The 21,619-nt window shown below is 38.4% G+C and overlaps 1 protein-coding gene across 1 annotated transcript in view; it reads left to right on the top strand.

Annotated features, from left to right (window-relative positions):
• Positions 1-21,619, top strand: part of LOC149541723 (CDP-diacylglycerol--glycerol-3-phosphate 3-phosphatidyltransferase 1, chloroplastic/mitochondrial-like) — an 80,279-nt gene that overhangs the window by 24,366 nt on the left and 34,294 nt on the right. Inside the window, exons 2-3 of the mRNA XM_089796845.1 lie at positions 17,780-17,877; positions 18,093-18,143. Of these exons, the coding sequence (XP_089652971.1) occupies positions 17,780-17,877; positions 18,093-18,143 (149 nt within the window). The remainder of the gene's footprint in view (positions 1-17,779; positions 17,878-18,092; positions 18,144-21,619) is intronic.

Raw genomic sequence — 21,619 nt, 5'->3', positions numbered from 1 at the left:
GATGTTGTGGGTTTTGTTGTGTACCTGCGCTGTTTTGCACGCTCGCGCTGTTTTGGACACCCGCGTTGTTCTGAACACCCGCACTGTTTTGCAAACCCGCGCTGTTCTCGACAATCGCACTATTTGGTGAAGAAGTGTTTTCGTCAACCGAAGTTGTTTGTTCCGAAAGTGTATCTCGGACGAAGAGTTCACTCCACGCTCGTGCTCCCTCGGTACTTTGAGCCATGAGAGTCAATCCCCTTCCGTCTGGATTCTCTTCCCTCGACATATGCAGGTTCAGAAACTCCTCCCTTGCTTCTTCCACCAAATCGAGCCGCTGCCGAGTCTCTTCCAACAATTTTTCAATGCTTTTGTGTCCATTGGTAATCTGCTGAAATCTTCGTCTGCGTCCAGCCTGTTGTGCCAAAATTAAATTTTCCTGCGTAGCGTGTATTTCGTCCTTTTCCTTAAGCTTATTCTTGTTCAACTGATTTGGCATTTAGTCTTCATCTGTTTGCCTTTGTACCAGGTCCATCGGGCAACAGTGCCAAATGTTTACCGTATTGGGTAAAGGAATTAATGCATACAGACAATAGATAAGAACAGCAGTATGAATAGCAGAACTCCTTATATTATTCGCATACACTAGATATTACATTATGCTTATGATGCTTAGATACTTTACAATGACTCAAGAGGATGTATTAATACTCTCCGAAGAACCTTCTCGAAGGGGTCCGTCATCTACATAAAAAGATCCTTCCCGAAGGGACCCGTCGGCTGATACACACAACAAGAACCTTTCCGAAGGGCCCCGTTGGCCAATACACAATTTTACTGACGACATTTGAGAAGGAGTTTCAATTGCTACGAGATGATGATGAGGTAGTTGCAGAAATTCACTGCCTAATTAGTGGACAGTTGAGAAATGAATTAGTTTGACCTTGTTATATAGGTGATTTTGGACCCAAAAGGCACATCTCCTAGAGAGGGCTGACTTGGCGGTTAAACAATGCATTTAAATAATTTAAGTCCTATTCTCAGTGTTGGTAGGAAATCGCAACATTTTGGGTAAAAATGCTCAAAAACAGTCAATTTCGACCTGTTTTGGTCAATCGCAGCCACAATTAGAAAAAAGTTGAAGTCCACCAACCCGCTAAAAATCCTCATTCGTTAAAATTATTTCGACCAGATTTGCTAAACACTTGATGTTCAAAATGAAAGGCTCAGAAAACTCAGACTTTTGGGCAAAAATGCCCAATGAAAGGTTGGATTCTGACTTGTTTTGAGCAATTCCAGTACACTTTGAAATTTCGAAGTCATCAAAGCACTGAAAATACTTCATTGTCTAAGCTGCTTTCAGCAAATTTTACCAAGACTTAGGGAGATTTCAAGAAACCTTAATGTTTTGAGCTAAAATGAGGGGTTGTAAATTTGGAGTTTTTGGGCAGTAATGCCCAAATCAGGTTGGATTCCGACCTTTTCCATACAATTCACTCTTACATCCGGAAAAATTAAGTGGCCAAAATCTCCAAATCTTTGTTTGTTCAAGCCATCCCCTTATCAAATTCATTAAGTTTTCACCTTTGAAAGATTGGATGCAAAATAGAGGGTCCCAAACTTTATGATCTTGGGCATTAATGCCCAAAATAGGTTGGAACCCGACCTGTATTGGGCAATCTAACTCAAAAAAACTCAATCAAACCCACCCAAAAGTTCATTCCTTCAATTGGCGCTCCATCCAAATTTTGCCCAATTTCAAACAGATTTTAAATGGACCAAAGTTTTGAGTTAAAATAGCAGGGCATAAATCATCAAAGTTTTGGCAAAATGCCCAAAGAGGGCCGGATTCTGACCCAACTTGGGCATTCCAGCCAAACTCTAAAAAACATCTAAGTGGTGAACCTTCTAAATTGCTCTCCTTGCTCACAGTTTCACTCAATTTCACAAGTTTATGATTTGAGCCAAAATGGAAGGCTGGAAATCTGGGAATTTCATGCAAAAATGCCCAAAAAGGTTGGATTCCAACCTGTTTTGGTCATTCCCAACCAGCAACATAAAATCTCCAAAACCGCAAAACACCCAAATTTCATCCTTCTCAAATCATAAACAGATCTCAAAGGCACTAATGCTTTGGCAAGAATGGGAGGGGAGGAAATTAGCCAAGTTTGGGCATAAATGCCCAAAGAGGGTTGGATTCCGACCTTACTTGGGCAATCTCAGTCAGCAACCTGAAATCTTTTGTGTGTTAAAACCATTAGATCTGCCCCTTCCTTTCACATTACTTCGCTCCAAATCTTCAAGTTCTTCATCAAATGATGCTTTAAAGTCTTGACTGAAGGGGCATAATTTTTCCTACATTGGGAAGTAATGCCTGAAGAGGGTCGAATCCCAATCCACCTTGGGCAATTTGCTTGGTTAATGCCGCATCTCAACACTAGTCATTTTCACATACTGTATAAAGTTAAGCTCAGGAGGCAGGAGGATTTACACAAATATAACATTTAAGTATAAACTTATACTATAAGTTATATTTGTATAACTATAATACTGTTAGGATGTTATCATGTTTGAGATCTGTCCCAACTTCATAGGAGTTATAATTAAGATTCTAGATTTTGGGGGTTTTCAAAAAAATTCAAACTCAGCCAAATTTCAGGATTCAACACTTTAAACCCCCATAACCTATCCTGGCATTCTAAGGTCAAATTGAAGCTAGAACAAAGATTGTCCAAAGGTTTTAACTCATTTCATCCAAAATCCCTTTGGTTTTAATTACATATTCCTCACAGACTTAGCTTCGCTGGTGCTTGCACCCCAGCCAGATATTACTTTCTAGCAGATCAAAATTGCTCAAAATCACTTACTTGACTTAGATACCTGAAAATTCTTGTGAACTAAAACCACCTAAGACCACTACTACTGTGGCTCGAGCAGTAAAAGGAGGGGGTCTCTATTTGTAATGGGACGATCGTGTGAAAACCTCACGACACCGTGACATATAAAGGCCTGATAACTCACTCACAAATATTTCTCACCAAACTTTAGAATTGATTGCCAATAGTAATATCAACCTCAGTAATAGCTCTGCAGCTTCATCTTCATTTAAAACCTTCTATTTCAGTCTCTTTGGGACAATAATTAAATATTGCTAGGCTCAATAATTAGCTCCCCAATGAATTTCAGAAATATTTGGCGCTATTTTATAATATTTTCACCTTAATATCTCATGGAAAATATAAACTTTATTCATCCCTTAAATTATTTCATAAAAATGGACACCTATTTAAATATTTGTCCAATAATCTTGTTACGACTGTTGGCTGACCAAAATAATTTCTATGGAAGCTCCAACTATAGTTGCCGCTTCAGGTTTGAAATCTATATTCTTATTGCAAGCCCAGTGAAAATAATAGAAAATATGAAAATAGCGATTGCTAGACTATATGATTGGGGCCCACTTGAAAAATTGAGGCTCTGAAAAAAATGAAAGCCTTTGATGAGCTAAAACATGTGCTGTTTTAGATTTTAAAAACATAATATTCAGAAAAGAGGCCACGACACTTATAAAATATTTTCATGGCTGAAGTATGACTTCAATTCACCAAACAATGGTTAGAACATAATAAATTATAATAAATTTATTTGCCAATAATTTTACTTCTTAGTAAACGATCATAAGACTCTCTTCAATCTTCTGATGGAATGGTTAGGTATTCTTGGAGACATTGTACTTGTTTAAGCATTCCAGCAAATGAAGTAGATTCTTTATATTCCTCAATCCGAGATTGATTGGATTCGGTAACTCAGAGGATGTCATGTCCCCTTCTCGATTTTAGTTCCGGGTGGCAGAATTAATCTATCTCCACATCCGGATAGATTAATATCATCTTCATGCAGGATGCTATCCAGTCACAAAGAGAAATAAAAATTAATTTATTCCAGAGCTTTTATTTAATGAGCAGAGCTAAGTTACTTAATGTTTTAAAAGTTATTACTTTATAATAGCTTTAAGTGACTACAGGACGAAAATGTAAATTAATCCCACATTCCTTGTACTTTGTACTTTCCCTCATTCTGAGGCTACTTAAGCACGTGTTTGCATTGGGATTAAAAACAAGATTATGGATATTGAATGCTCAGAATTGAATCTCTGGTTACTTTAAGTGACTGGAAATCATCTTAAGGATGAAAACCCTTAAGATTCTTGGCAATACTGGACGTAGCCCCAGTCCTTGCCATTTTGATAAATGGGTAGCTAATTTAGTAAGGAAGCTTAGGAGAAAAAAGAAAATATATCAAAGGTAATCAAGCTGGGCAAATAATCGGCAAGCAACAGTAGGTGCAGGAGAAGCTAAGATTGTTGAGGTAATAACAAACTCAGCCAGTTATTATTTAGAAATTCCATTTGTTGGGTGGTAGTATGGTCTAAGAAGAGTAAGGCATCAAGGCTTTGGATTAGATACAAATACGTATGAGACAAGAGTTCACCGGGTGATAACCATCATGTCGTACTCATACATAAACTGTAAGCTACGCTATACCCGCGACAGTAGCATTGGATTGAACCACAATCAACACCAGGCAGTGTTACCAAGTAATCCGTGGAGCTGGGTCAACTTCAGGCAGGAATGTTAGAGAAGGGAGACTAACGCTTGGGAATATTTTACCAGAGTCGGGCTTAAATAAACATTTCAGTCACGTCTGGGCTAGCAACAGATGTCGTTCTGGCACCTCAATGAAGTTTCGTGTTTGAGAGAATCCCAATCGTTTTTCATTACAGAGGTTAGAGACTACTCGCGTAACTCTTCTCCAAGGCAGCGAACCCCGGCCATACGTGTCAGAAGTATAAATTGCAAAGCCGTGTAACAGACTTGAGGGCAGATATTTTGGAACGGCTTGCACAGGGTAGTCGTCGGGTTAAGTTGTGGATACTTGCATTGTGCATCTTCACGGGATTTGTGGTTGTCATTTGCGGGTCACTAAAATACACTTTGGGACTTAGTTTATAGCTGTAGCCGACTATTGGAGTCTCGGGTGCTAATAATCTGGAAATACCAACCAGTACAAGGCGGGTTTGCTATCAGCAAAGTGGAAGGCGCAACTCATTCGACCTGTATGTTAATCACTGCATATACTCATCCCAGGTTGTTGTCAATGTCAGTTTTAAATATTCAGAACTAGATGGAATGAACCTGTTGCATTTTGTTTTTTTTTTTACATTTCATTATTTACAGCACTTAATGAATGATTACGTTAGTTTGATTGAGTAACTGTTTCAATATGGGAGCTGGTGAGGTGCAGCTATATCTTAAACTTTCAGAAGCTAAATTTAACTGTCCACAGTGAACACCATATCTGGGTCTGTTAATAGTGAACTATTTGACATACTACTTCTAGACTGCTTTCACATATTCTGGTTAAAGTTAGATATTGGACTTTGAAGTTCCAGATCACTAGCAGATTGTTCAACAATTGTTCGCATTAATGTCAAGTACTAAATAGTTGGTATTGCTGGGAGAAATATTAGATAGAATATTACAGTGGTATTAGAGCCACAGACCCTGCCAGCTTGTGGGGAAAAATATTTTATGCAGGTTCGTGAATGAGTAAAAGGCAGTATACATTCCGTCATCTTCAGCCGGAAAAGACAGAATCTTCAGAACATCTTGTGGTGGAAGATAGTTATTCAGTGGATGAGGATATAAGCTTTGGGCCAGAAGTACAAGTTGAACAAACTACTAGATTTGAAAGGGTTCAGGAACAAGCACTGGTTTCTCCAATGGCACGAAATGATGAAGCAATAGACAGGGAAGTAATGGAAACCATGCGGGCCATTAGAGAAGGGCAAAATAACATTGCTGCAGCGTTACAACAGCTCACAGGTGCCATGCAACAGTTAGCTCCTGAAAATAGGAGAGCGCCCAGCCACCATAGTGGGGGTGGTAGCATAGCAGGAACACCCCATACAGCTAGAACTCCAACTCGTAATACAGATAGACCCTTGATGCCTATTTTTGTGGGAAATAATGCTGAAGAAGAAGTGGCTCGACCCGCAACTCAAGCCTTGTTACCTGATAATATTATAGCTATATATGATGAGTGGGATGTACTTCCAGATCCAATTAAACAAAATTTAACTTTTAATCAATATATGAACCAAAAGAGGGAAGCTGAGAGACCTCAACATGATAGAAGGCCTAGGATGCAAAACAGGGATCTTAAACATGCCATGAACAAATTAACACTTCCCACTTTTGATGGCAGCAATAAAACTACAGCCAGAGCATGGATTCATAAATTGGATACCTACCTAACACTCAAGCCCATGACGGAAACAGAAGCTATTAGATTTGCCACTATGCATCTTGAGGGGGCAGCTTATGATTGGTGGCACCATGGACTTGTTACCCAGGATCACGGACTCATCACTTCATACGAGGTTTTCAGCTCAAAGTTGATTAACCGTATTGACAGGAAAGATATCGAGGTCTACTATAGGGATTTGGCCCAGTTACGGCAGAGCGGGACTTTGGATCACTATATAGATGAGTTTCAGCAGATATCAGTGATGGTACCGGATATGTCTGAGTAGCGCAAGGTGATGTTATTCACTGAAGGATTACAGGACAAATTTAGAGGTTTGGTCAAAGTCCTAAAACCAAACACCTTCGATGACGCCATTAAGATTGCTCACAATTTGGACACACCTACCTCATTGTCACAACCTCCTAAGAAATCCTATAAGGGATCCACTTCTTATAAGGGAAATAAAAAACAGCAAAAGACAGACACCCCTAGATTGGATTTTGAGACACACAATGAATTAAGGAGGAAGAAGTTATGTTTTACTTGTAGAGAGCCTTGGACTCCTGATCACAGATGCTTGGGTAAAGGCAAAATCCATTACGTTGAGGTGCATTCTGAGGAGGAGGAAGAGGTGGAAGAGCCACAGGAAGAGAATACTAGTGGGGACAGCGAGGAGGAGAAGGAAGTTGAAGGGCAGCCTGATAAAGATAAGAAGAAACAAACCAGTACGAAACAGCCTCCAATTTTAGCTACCCTTTCGAGTGACCCAGCATGTCATCCTTTCAGAGTGAAAGGAGTTGTTAAAGGCCAGCGTATTATTTGCCTTTTAGATACAGGTGCCTCACATAATTTTATCAGTACACAGATGGTATCTAGGAAGGGATTACAGATAGTGGCCATACCCAAGTTTGATGTTAAGGTAGCTGGTGGAGAAGTTTTGAGGTGCACAGAGAAGGTAGCCGGGCTCCAGATTCAATTTGATGGTTATCTTTTAGAGGCTGATTTCTATGTGGTTGATTTGGATGGACTGGATGTGATTTTGGGAAGACAATGGTTGAGTACTCTCCGTCGGTATACATTTGACTATGAGACTATGCAGCTGGAGTTTTCACAGGATGATAGATTGGTGATCCTGAGAGCTATATTTGATAGTAGTCCCAGGGTGATTTCAGCTCACAAGATGGAGGCTATTTTGAGACACAAGGATATAGAGTGGGCTACTCAGTGCTTCATCTCGTCCAAGGTGACACAAGGAACAGGACAGTGTTATCACTGTGACCTACAATTAGTTATAGATAAGCACAGGAGAGTGTTTGAGGATATTCCTCCTGGAATTCCTCTTGATAGGGGATTTGAGCATATTATTGAGCTTGAGGAGGGAGCTAAACCTGTTATTACTATACCTTATGGTCATCCTAGGCATTATAAGGAGGAAATAGAGAAGACGATAAAGGAGCTTTTGGATATGGGGCATATCAGACCCAGTTCGAGTCCCTTTGCATCCTCAGTAGTGTTGGTTAAGAAGAAGGATGACACCCTTCGAATGTGCATAGATTACCGTGCACTAAACAAGAGAACTATCAAGAACAGGTATCCGATTCCCCACATTGATGAGTTTTTAGATGAGCTTCACGGGGCAGTTTATTTCCCCAAGATAGATCTACGCTCAGGGTACCATCAGATTCGGGTCCGAAAAGAAGATGTGCATAAGACAGCTTTCAAATGCCATTACGGACATTACGAGTTCTTGGTGATGCCATTTGGGCTCACTAACGCACCAGCCACTTTCCAGTCTTGCATGAACCATATTTTTAAAAAATAGTTAAGGAAGTGTGTTTTGGTATTCTTTGATGACATATTAATTTACAACAGAACTTGGGAGGAACATTTACAACATCTGGATGAGGTTCTTAGTATTCTAGCGGAGAACTTTCTATTCGCAAAAGAATCTAAGTGCGAATTTGGGTTGACTGAGATTCTTTACTTGGGTCATGTGATCGGAGCTGAGGGAGTTAAGGTGCACCAGGAGAAGATCAGGGCGATTTTGGATTGGCCACCACCAAAGGATGTTTCAGAGCTGCGAGATTTCCTTGGACTATGTTCTTATTATCGGCGGTTTGCCAAGGGTTTTTCACAGGTAGCTGCACCTCTCACAGATTTGACATGAAAAGGGGCTTTTTCTTGGACAGAGGATGCCATGGTAGCATTTGATAAGCTGAAACAGGTGATGAGCTCGTGCCCAGCGTTAGCGCTTCGTGATTTCTCTAAGCCCTTTGTTTTAGAATGTGATGCATCGAGAAATGGAATAGGGGCTGTTTTGATGCAGGACCGTCACCCTATTGCTTTTGAGAGCAGAAAACTGTGGGGCAGCGAGGTATTATATTCCACTTATGATAAGGAGATGCTGGCCATAATGCATGCATTAGCAAAATTCAGACAGTACTTGGTAGGAAGTAGATTTACAGTTAAAACAGATCATAATAGCTTACGTTACTTCCTAGAACAGACGGAACTGAATGAAAGACAGCAGAAATGGGTCAGCAAAATACAAGCATATGATTTTGACATTGAATATGTCAAGGGAAAAAATAATATTGTTGCTGATGCATTATCTTGTAGACCCCCAGTACTAGACTATTATGTCACTTCTGAAATTTCAGCGGATTGGAGATCACAGCCACTAGTGGAGTATTCCAAAAATGCACACGCATGTCAGATTTTGGATGGCATACTACAGGATGAACGGTACAAGGTATTGAATGATATTATATACTATAAGGATCGAATCTACCTAGTACCCAATTCTAAACTTAAGAAGGACATCATGCGCACCATACATGATGCACCGACAGCAGGGCACCCTGAGTTTTTCAAAACTTACAGGCAGGTTAGAGAGAGATTCTCTTGGAAGGGCCTTAAGGATGATGTGTTACAATATATTAAAGGGTGTCAGACGTGTCAGCAGAACAAGTTTGAACAGGTTTTTCCAGCTGGATTACTTCAGCCCCTCCCCATTCCAGCTCAGAGATGGGAGAGCATTTCTATGGATTTCATCATCGGGTTGCCTAGGGTCCAGGGCAAGGATTGCATCTTTGTAGTGGTGGATAGGTTGACCAAGTATGCGCATTTCTTCGCAATATTTGTAGATTGGTCAGCTTTCCAGGTAGCTGAATTGTTTTTTCGAGAGATTTTTAGACTCCATGGATTACCTAAGACCATTGTGAGTGACAGAGATAGTAGATTTCTCAGTACTTTTTGGTAGGAAATTTTTAGATTGATTGGTACAGAATTGACTCCTAGCACAAGTTATCATCCATAGACTGATGGCCAGATCGAGATAGTGAACAAATGGGTGGAAGGTTACTTGAGGAACTACATTGCAGGATAGCAGAGAGCGTGGGTCAAGTGGTTGTTCTTGGGGGAGTACTGTTATAACTCCACCTATCATATGTCTATTCGGATGACTCCTTTCCGTGCACTCTACGGCTGTGAGCCTCTCTCTTTTATTGATTTGGCTTTATCAGACAGTAGAGCACCATTGGCCAAAGATTGGATTGAGGAACAACAGGATATCCTTAGAGCTATCAGGGATAATATTCAGTAGGCGCAAAATCAGTAGAAGTTGTACGCCGACCGACATCGCACAGAGCGGAGTTTTGAGGTTGGAGATAGAGTTTTCCTTCGGCTACAGCCCTATAGACAGAGCTCATTGAAGAAAAGTGGGGCTGAGAAACTTAAGCCTAGGTATTATGGACCCTATTGCATCATTAGGAGAATAGGGGAGGTCGCGTACGAGCTGGAGTTACCTAGTGACAGCCGGATCCACAACGTCTTTCATGTCTCGTGCCTCAAGAAGGTAGTGGGCCAGCAGATTGTGCCTTCAGAGAGTTTACCTCCACTTGATGAAGTGGGTAAACTTGTTTTGGTACAAGAGGAGGTGATTGAGACTAGGGAGAGGAAGCTACGCAACATGACTGTCAAGGAATATCTGATCAGGTGGAAAGACTTGCCTTATGAGGATGCCACTTGGGAAGGCGAGTCCATATTGCAGCACCCAGCGTTGAGATTGCTTGAGGGCAAGCAATCCCGGGAAGGGAGGACTGTCATGTCCCCTTCTCGATTTTAGTTCCGGGTGGTAGAATTAATCTATCTCCACATCTGGATAGATTAATATCATCTTCATGCAGGATTCTATCCAGTCACAAAGTGAAATTAAAATTAATTTATTCCAGAGCTTTATTTAATGAGCAGAGCTAAGTTACTTAATGTTTTAAAAATTATTACTTTATAATAGCTTTAAGTGACGACAGGACGAAAATGTAAATTAATCCCACATTCCTTGTACTTTGTACTTTCCCTCATTCTGAGGCTACTTAAGCACGTGTTTGCATTGGGATTAAAAACAAGATTATGGATATTGAATGCTCAGAATTGAATCTCTGGTTACTTTAAGTGACTGGAAATCATCTTAAGGACGAAAACCCTTAAGATTCTTGGCAATACTGGACGTAGCCCCAGTCCTTGCCATTTTGATAAATGGGTAGCTAATTTAGTAAGGAAGCTTAGAAGAAAAAAGAAAATATATCAAAGGTAATCAAGCTGGGCAAATAATCGGCAAGCAACAGTAGGTGCAGGAGAAGCTAAGATTGTTGAGGTAATAACAAACTCAGCCAGTTATTATTTAGAAATTCCATTTGTTGGGTGGTAGTATGGTCTAAGAAGAGTAAGGCATCAAGGCTTTGGATTAGATACAAATACGTATGAGACAAGAGTTCACCGGGTGATAACCATCACGTCTTACTCATACGTAAACTGTAAGCTACGCTATACCCGCGGCAGTAGCATTGGATTGAACCACAATCAACACCAGGCAGTGTTACCAAGTAATCCGTGGAGCTGGGTCAACTTCAGGCAGGAATGTTAGAGAAGGGAGACTAATGCTTGGGAATATTTTACCAGAGTTGGGCTTAAATAAACATTTCAGTCATGTCTGGGCTAGCAACAGATGTTGTTCTGGCACCTCAATGAAGTTTCGTGTTTGAGAGAATCCCAATCGTTTTTCATTACAGAGGTTAGAGACTACTCGTGTAACTCTTCTCCAAGGCAGCGGACCCCGGCCATACGCGTCAGAAGTATAAATTGCAAAACCGTGAAACAGACTTGAGGGCAGATATTTTGGAACGGCTTGCACAGGGTAGCCGTCAGGTTAAGTTGTGGATACTTGCATTGTGCATCTTCACGGGATTTGTGGTTGTCATTTGCGTGTCACACAAATATACTTTGGGACTTAGTTTATAGCTGTAGCCGACTATTGGAGTCTTGGGTGCTAATAACCTGGAAATACCAACCAGTACCAGGCGGGTTTGCTATCAGCAAAGTGGAAGGCGCAACTCATTTGACCTGTATGTTAATCACTGCATATACTCATCCCAGGTTGTTGTCAATGTCAGTTTTAAATATTCAGAACTAGATGGAATGAACTTGTTGCATTTCGTTTTTTTTTACGTTTCATTATTTACAGCACTTAATGAATGATTACGTTGGTTTGATTGAGTAACTGTTTCAATATGGGAGCTGGTGATGTGCAGCTATATGTTAAACTTTCAGAAGCTAAATTTAACTGTCCACAGTGAACACCATATCTGGGTCTGTTAATAGTGAACTATTTGACATACTACTTCTAGACTGCTTTCACATATTCTGGTTAAAGTTAGATATTGGACTTTGGAGTTCCAGATCACTAGCAGATTGTTCAACAATTGTTCGCATTAATGTCAAGTACTAAATAGTTGGTATTGCTGGGAGAAATATTAGATAGAATATTACAGAGGACAGAATTATATGTACAGAACATATATCAGGCAAATACACAGTCAAATCAGGTTACAAAACACTCATTGAGAATAGAAGGAGAGGGGGATCACTTAAAAATCAAGTGTTGGGCTTCTGTTGGCATCCTGCAGTACTTCCTAAAGCTGGGGCTTTTTTATGGTTGGTCCTCAATAGGAGAATTTTGACTCCTGATTGTTTGCTAAGATTAGGAATTAGTAATGCTTTTTTCTCTTGTGTTTTCTGTAATGAATCCAGGGATGAGATTGATCACATTTTTCTTAACTGTAAATTTGCATATTCTTGCTGGTCTAGGGCTTTGGCAAAATTAGGCTGGCATGGCCCTCTTCCCAATTTTCTTTCCAACTTGTTGATGGAATGGCCAATCTGTAATAAGGACTCTTTCTTCTCGGCTATTTAGTGGATCATCCCGCCCTTAATTGTTTGGGGTTTATGGTGGGAGAGAAACAAAAGGATTTTTAGGCAACAGAGTTGTACAGTGGAAGAGGTGTGAAATCATATTCCACATATTATTGACGAAAATCCGAAAATATTAATGCTTATACAAGAAGATCCAAATCACTTTCCTCCCCTTTTCATCCAGTAGATAATGAAATCCTGCATTCTTGGAAAGGTATTTCAATCCTCTTCAAAGGTGTCCTCGTGGGTAAGGTTTCAAAGGCAGAAAGTAGATCAAAGGTGTAATGGGTTCCTCCAGATGAACCCTTTGTAAATTTAAATTTCGATGGAGCTTCAAAAGGAAATCCAGGTAAATCTGAAAATTGCTGGGGTCATTAGGAATCACAGAGGGAAGGTTTTTCATGCATTTGCTTCTAGTCTTGGATGGTTCCAATAATCAAGCTGAAGCCAAAGCATTACTGGAAGGGATTCGGATGGCAGTTGGTTTAGGCATTTCACAGTTATATATCAAAGGAGACTCCCAAATCATCACTTCAGCCCTTTCCAAGTTGAACCCGATTTCTTGGGATCTTCAATATATCCTCAGGGAGGTTTGGAGATTATTACTGAGATTTTCAGAATTTATTATTGGTCACTGTTTCAGGGAGGCAAATGGTATTGCTGACTGGTTGGCAAACCTTGGGGTGAAATGCAATGAAGATATCAGATTTTTTAACAACGACAATTTGGTGGAAATCATCTCAAATGATTTGGCTGGGAGAAATTTAATAAGTGAAGTGAGCATTGTTTAAATTGGATTTCAAATTTAAATTTACATTTCAAGTGGTGTCTGTTTTGTCTGTTTTGTTTGCTTCGGCACTGGCAACTGCTTCAATGGGCAAGTTTCAGTCCTATCTCCTGTGTGAAGGCTGCCTTGCCATCCTTATTTTGTCAAGTTGGGGGATTCCATATCCTTTTCCCTACTTGCCAATAAATGCTTTCATCATGACAGGAAATGATTGTGAGGCCGTCATGAAAGTTGTGGAGTGTTGTGTTCGGGCAGAATTTTGCAACAGGGCATCCTTCATTCGGCCATAGCTGCATGCAATCTACATGGTTCTGAGGTGTGGGTTGCTGGTCTTTTTCCTCTGACAGTGCTAAAAGATAAAATCGAGCGTGTGAGGCGTTATGATGTTTTCAAGCTGGGCATTATGTCTCATGATTCCCAGTATTTCAAACGGGAGGTTGGATACATGATGGGGATTGTTGCTCCTTCACTTGTTCGGACATCATTTTCCACTTTTCATTTGGTATCGGCCCTGTTAGACTTTGCAGTTCCACTTGCTATGCCACTACAGTTGAATCTGGGTTCCTTTTCTTCATCAACTCTGCCAAGTTCAGCTACGGATTGTTTGGTACCAGTTTTGAATTTCGGGAACCTTTTCTCTGATGATGTGTGGGAATGCTCTTCTACCCCTTAATTGACTGAGTAATTTTCTTCTGGTCTCGCATGATTTTGTTTTTGTCGTTGTGCTTCATGGATTCTCTCTCTCTGTGTGGGTTGGGGTGTTTTGTTGTTCCTGTCCTTGTTAGTGTTCTTTTGTTTAATGGTTTTTGGTTGGGGTGTGCTCTCTGGTTCTATTGGCTGCCCCATTTTTGCAGCAGTCTGTAAATCAACCTATATATATATGTTTCTACAGGTCTTCTTACCTTTTGCTCAAAAAAAAAATTAAATTTTTACTTCTTACCAAGCCCTCGCATATTTCTCTACAAGAGAGACTTAACACTCTGCTCCAACTGTATTGCTGGTACTCGTAAACGTCACAGGCCGGCAGGCTACCATGTTGAAGTTTCGTATCAGATATATGAAGATAAACAGCAAACAAAATGAATGAACAAAAGACACAAAAAATATCCTGGGAAAACCCTCCAACTTGAGGGAGAAAAATGCGATCACATATATATTAATGAAGGAGTAGAAGATTGCTTTACAATGCCTAAAACTAGGCCAAAACTGAAGCAATGATCATCATCTCTATGATCTGTAGACAATGAATGAAATACCCATTTGGTACAATTACTCAGCAAAGAATATCGAATCAGCAGCTTGAATCCTCCCACATATTTATCACATGGAACTAAGAATATCAATCTATATATCTTTATATGAATTCCTACTTGTATTCTCCCACATATGTATCACATGGAACTAAGAATATCAATCTATATATCTTTATGCAAATTCCTACTGGAAGATTATATAAAGTTCTCTTGCCCCTTCATTGTCTTGCCATTACAAAATGAAGACCCTTTGTTGTCTTGACTCTTCAATGTCTTGTCCCTTCAAAGTGAGAAGCCTTCGTTGTCTTTAATAGAAAATAGATTATTTTTATATTTCAAATTTAGGAAAGAATATAGCTCTCAATGCTATAACATTAACAATCCTGCTGTTTCTATTTGTTTTTGTCTTTTTATGAAACAAAGTTTTTTTGAGCATATACCAGTTGTCATAATTTTATTGCTTTCAAACTCGAAGTATTATGATTTCAAATGAGGCCAAAGAGCAGTAATTATGTCTAACTGTGGTTTTGCCTCTTTAGGATTTGTAAAGCCTTTCTTCTTTCTTTCTTTCTTTTGGAACTGATGAAAATCGGCTCTACAATTAGTATTGTATGAACAATTTTGTCATGTTTTTGTTGTATAGGTCCTACCAGGTCTTTTGCTAATTTGAACAAAAAAAATCATCCTAGGTAGCTGATCTGGGTACAGGTATGGATATGAAATACGGTTTTGAGAATGGCGAGAAACAGATTTTCTCCCCTTGGGTACAGAAATGGGAACATACGTAGATACAGACATGCATACATATTTTGAATTTTGTGAAGTATTAATTTTAAAATAAAACTATTTTATTAATATGTGATGAATATTATGTACTTTTGTATTTAATAATAAGATATTTTATATTATTATTAAATTGATGTTGTTCGATATTTAATTTAAATTATGGTATTGGATATTATATTAATATATAGTTTAATTGTTATTGCCATCGGAGGAGGAAGGATGATGCTGTTCAATGCACCTGTGGACCACACAGGTGCTACAAAGGATGCATGGTGCCCAGGTGTACAGACGCACGGACACTATAGTTGTTTGGGACCCTGGGTGAACCCAGGGCTGCACCTAGACCCGGACCGGGGCCAAACTTGCCCTGGCCCCCAGCTTCTCACCCCTGTACATGTTAACTGAGATTTCATCTCATATTCAAATTGCATGCATAGGTTTTAAAAACAGATTAAAGATGGCTTATTTATAAATATTGGATACACTTTAATAAATAAATAAAATTCTGAACAAGAACAATCTAATTGAGTTTTGATAATGGAGACCTCTTAACAAAAGGTACCATTGTTTCATGTCAGATAATTTGTGAGCAAACTTTAAAGTTAAACACCAAAATCATATTATAGACAGAATAAGTGGCTGCCAAAAATCTCAATGAAGAGTTAATTAAAGCAATCTCTCCCAAAACCTTCTGAAGATTGTCAACGGTCGAGTTTTGGTTTGTTGGTCTCTTTATTTTTGCCTTGTAAAACTTGCTTAATGCTCTGCAAGTTACCACTTATCTAATAATCTCAGATGCTTTTCCTGCAGGGCTTTCCAGTACCATTAATACTATGACTTATATAAGAATTACAGAGAGAGATGTCCTCGAACATGAGGGTTTGTTACTCCTTGCCTGCCACATTTCCCCACATCTGTAATTAATGACCATAGGCAAAATCTCTATAGGCTATGGGTATGGCTGTTTAAAACATCATTTTTTATGTCAAGGATTGGGCAAAACAGAGTTCCCAATTTCCTAATTCCATTCACAAAATTACCAAAGTCCCTGAGATGGGTCCCAGAGATAAATTTGGGCAAACCAGAAGCATCACTTTTTCCAGGACCTGCATGTTTCTCCAGAATTTAATTACAACATTTGTGACATGGAATAGTAGCCTCCATACTCTTCTTGAAAAACACAGGGGACATAAAGAGGGAAGAAACAGTTGAACCTGCTTTTAACACCAGGAAAATTATTGATTTCAATGTTCTTGCTTCTTAAATAGTAGTTAATCCTTTACACTACATTAATTATCAGTTCCCCTGTTTTTGGTAAGCTTGATCTTATATCCATAGTATTTGTCATCTGTTCATCAAAAGATGTGGAACAATTGCTTCTATTTGGATATTTCTCTTTCATATTGACCATTTTTTTTCCATACTAGAAGAATTACCATTAAGTGCAGAACTAGCTATATTTTGATGGGCTTTATTATCAAATAACTCCAACAATAATGCTTGCACGATACAAGAAAAAGGATGTACTCTAATATATTAGTTATTTCATAGGTTAGAGAAAACTTATAATCACGCATGCTTTTTAAAATTAAAATTCTAGACTTGTTTCTATGCTATGTGTATCCCAATAATTGCGGTGCTTAAATAAATGAATTATGGCTTTTCATTCCCTCATCTTGGCAAGCTTGGACTTCTTGCTGACCATTTTCATCAAACAGGCAAATAAATGTTTATTTCGGCCTCAAATCGAGCTTTTGTGAATATTTTGACATCTTTATATAAAAATATTAGTTCGTAGGAAAATGATGTGAATGTTTTTGGGCTATGGAGTGTGAAGTCTGGTATCTATTTTAAAAATAAAAATTCTCATGAGCACTGTTTGTTTTGAAAAAAATATAAAGGTTGACACCATACTTCAGGATGCTATGATACCGAAAAATCCTTAAGCATTTTATTTATCTTGGGTGTTTGCAACCTTAGTCCGAAATGCAGGTTGTGATGTGAGTTAATGGCACAACTTTGCACAAGAGAATCTTCACCTAGGCTCGTAATATTTTCAAGCTGCAATCATATACTGCTCTTTAGGCTTGGCACTCTCTTGTGTTTGTCGCTCAGGGCTTTCTTTATTAATTTCTCATTTCATATGGAAGAAACACACAATTGTTGTTGAATGTATCGTGTCTTTAATATTTTTCTCAGCTCTTACATTTTTTCTTTTATGTAATAAGGTCTCGTATTCATTGTGATGTCTTTGGTCTCTTGAATTTCAAACCCAGAAATGTATTGAAACTCTAGATTTTTTTCAACTTTTTAGAGTGCATATATAGAGAAAGATATTCACATCAATTTGCAATTATTTAAAATTTATCTGCATTGGAGAATCTTTAATCTTACTACTAGAATGTAATTGAACCAGTTTTTTATATGGATTATCGGTGGGCAACAACAACAACAGCAAGTATCTTCATTGCAGCAGCTGTTACAGATTGGCTGGATGGTTACATTGCTCGCAAAGTATGGTAGCACATTCTTCGAAAAATATGTACTGGTTTTTTATTTAAGGCTTGATAATATAGAATCTAGATTTGAAGTATCCTGGTGTTATTTCTTATCTGTAAGAAAGTTGTTATATATATCGTTTATAGGGTGGCGCAAGGGTACTGGGAGTGGCCCTATCCAGTCTCTTGAGGTACAATTTGGCCTGAATCAGCCACTGTCGTGGATGGCAGATGGGATCATGCTCTGCATTTGGAGCTTTCTTGGACCCTGTGGCTGACAAGGTAAACAGAATAATTCTTGGATGCAATCTGATTCTGGTGTTCAATGCCTGGGTTTTGTACTTGGACAAACCAATCTGCTATCTTGTATGTGCCTACACTTTGTTTTTACTGGTAACAGTTGAACAAGGATACCTTACATTTTTTCACAGCATATGAGGGTGCATCTTTCCAACTAAATATCTATATATTATTGAAATATTTGCAGTTTTAAAAAGAACCAAAGAAATCAGTTGATATTGGTGAGTGTTTGAGAGATCACGGAACAGTAGCTTCCCGTCTGGAATAAATGATATAATAACAAAAAACATTTCTATTATCTGTAAAAGTGTTCAATGTCATTTGATATAATTTCATAAATTGGTGTTGTATACTGCTTGCTGTTCTAGCAAATAAGCAGTAGCTTTTTTTTAAAAATTCGTGAATATAGAAAATTTGATGAGAGGCAACTGTTAAGAATTCTCAATGTTAGCATTGCATGGACACAATATGAGATATAAGTTATAACCCTTTCAGGGTGTCTTGCCTTAATTATAAAAAGGATAAAAATCACATTGTCATTCTTTGCTGTTGGCACATACTGTTAATGTTGCATGCTTTCATGTATCCGCGAGCCACAACTTCCATGTCTCCTGTGCTGTAAATTGTTGTCTTCTATAACGATCTTGTACACCTTTGTGTTTGCTGTTACGTTTTTTACTTTCAAAGTCTTCTAGTATAGGTTAATAACTAACAATTTTGTACTTGTGTCTTTGTTCTCTTCATTAGATTTATCATTTCATCCTAATATTGCATTGACTAAACACTGACATCCTCATATTGCCACATGCTCAGCACCTCTGTCAAATTTGTTTAGAAATTTATTAAACCAGTTTTCTGAAGTTTGTCAGTGCCACTTGGGGAAATTCTGATCACTGCTCCGTTGCAATTCTTCAGTTAAACATTACATACTCCAATTGTTCTGATGTTGTTTCCAATCAACAGTCAATATTTCTCACTCTTTTCAGGTTTAAGTTAACAAATGTCGAGTGTCTGAACACGTACAGTATGTTTGAAATTGTCAGAAATTTAACCGATTTTTTAATTTAAAACTACGGCAACATTCATATCTATTAATTCAAGAACATTTATGCTGTGATCCCATGCTAAAAGTTTGGGAGACATATTAAAACAGTTTAGAAAATATAATCATGTAAGAATTCATAAAACATTAAGATCAGATTCACAATTACCATCTGTAAAGACAAGTGATATTCTGGTTCGACAAATTTGAGAGGAATAGATTATTTCTCTTCTGAGTTATGCAGAATGAATGATATGACATCAAAATCTGTTGCTTAAGCTTTGTCATGTACAATTCCATGCACCACTTACATTCAACATAGTATAAAATAATCTTTTAAATTTCTCACAGGAGAAGTACTATATGTCTTGCCTCATGTAGATTTGCTTTCTGCAACCATATTTGTAATGACAAGCATATTATGTTAATTATGATCATTCTCCATTTTTCTGAAGTGTAACAAACACATTAAGTAATTCACCACTGGAGCACATGGCCGTGAAAATTATTTCGGACAAAAGACCTAAATAACTAACATCTGGTTTGTGCCTTAGTCACGAGTGTATGCAATTGCTGATAACCTGGGTTACCGTATTCACGTCCTGGAGCTCGGGTCCTGGTTCAGATTCATTTGGGTCCGGATTCGAGCCCGGGTCTGTTGCGGGTCTGCGTAGGGTCTGTGTTGTAGGCTTGCTCAGACCTGCAGCGGACCTGGGTGAATCCAGGCGGACCCGTGAATTCAGACAGACACGATATTTAGTAATTCAATGTATGATTTTCTTTACAATCATGAAGATAGATTAATGAGCAAACATTTAATGTTTATCTTTGACATTTGGCATTGATCAATGATCAAGCAACATATATTCGTACAATGAAATGACTTTGTTTTACAATTATGCACATTTCTCTTACATACATACGTACACACACACACACACACACACACATATCTATATACTGATGGACCTGCCCACGAACCCAAATGAGAATTTTATTTTGCCTGAACCCATGAACCCAAACTCAAACCCGAATCCGTCCCCGAACCTGTATCAGCAACGTAGCTGATAACCAATCAGCAATAGCTCCTTATCATTTGTCTTACATACATACATACATACATGTCTATATATATATATATATATATTCTCATTTGGGTTCGTGGGCGGGTTCATCAGTATATATATATATATACTGATGAACACGCCCACGAACCAAAATGAGAATTTTAGTTTGCCTGAACCCATGAACCCAAACTCAAACCTGAATCCGTCCCCAAACCTGAATCAGCAACGTAGCTGATAACCAAGCAGCAATAGCTCCTTATCATTTGTCTATCTTGAAAACTGTTTCTAAGGTATCCTATATTTTATGCCCCTCTGGAAACATGAGATAAACAATTTACCACTCTGTGCAAAGTGGAGTTCTTAAACTCTTTTGAAATCTTTGAGAGATGAATGCTATTTTAAATAGTTAAAAGTGATGGAATGATAGTCATACCATAGGATAGTACAATTTAGGACCATTGTAGGACATTTAAGTGTAGAGTGTCCATACATTTTGAACCATTGTAGGTCATATGTGTTCTTCAAGCATGTAACTTCCATCTTTGCAGTAAGTTGATTGTAGGTTGGTAACAACTTGTACTTTTCAAAATCTTTTTGTACTATTTTGTGCCCTTAAGTGGGGTGGGCTCTTGTTTGAAATTCTCAAGATATAATGCCATAAATGTGTACTCTGGTTGACCCAATGTTGAATTGCTGTAATCATCAAAGTTAGCTGGTTGAGTTAAAACTTACAAATGCAGATTCTTTGCGGGGACAAAAACAGTATAAGGGAGACGTCCTAAGTGGAATGTATTCTATGTATTTACACACTTTTTGAAAAGACAGTGACTGTGAGCTCATATGTGAAATTTATGACTTAAACAATTTGCAACCGGGGACAAAATAGCATTACTATTTTGGCAATATACAAAAATGTTATACACAGATGATGATCAGAAGACAAGTTCAGCTTCTGTTAGAAATGCCCCATTTATGACATAACTTGTTCTGGGAAGTTGAGTTGATTCTTATTCTATTTCTTCATATGGGAGACATTCCAATTCTTCTTTTGTTTTTTTAGCTCATCGTCAGCACTAATACCTCATTCAGCAGTTAGAGTAAGCACTTTATTATAAATTAATGAATATTCAGCATTTCAAGTGAAGCTATTAATTTAACATTCCCTCTTAGCAAATATGAAATCAGTTAAACTCAACAGTCATGGACTCTCTCAACATTACAATAAGTGAACAGTTTCCTTTTTATTAATAATCATGGAATCACTCAGCAAGATAAACTTGTAAGAATTATAACTGAGTCTTTCATTACGGACTCTCTCAACATGATGCTGTCATGGAATCTCTCAACAT

Source organism: Cupressus sempervirens, chromosome 8 (assembly GCF_028749045.1).
Source record: "Cupressus sempervirens isolate cs-2001-9-10 chromosome 8, ASM2874904v1, whole genome shotgun sequence".
Taxonomy (NCBI): domain Eukaryota; kingdom Viridiplantae; phylum Streptophyta; class Pinopsida; order Cupressales; family Cupressaceae; genus Cupressus; species Cupressus sempervirens.
Note: the sequence above shows the minus strand (reverse complement) of the source record. Positions and strands in the feature narration are given on the sequence as shown.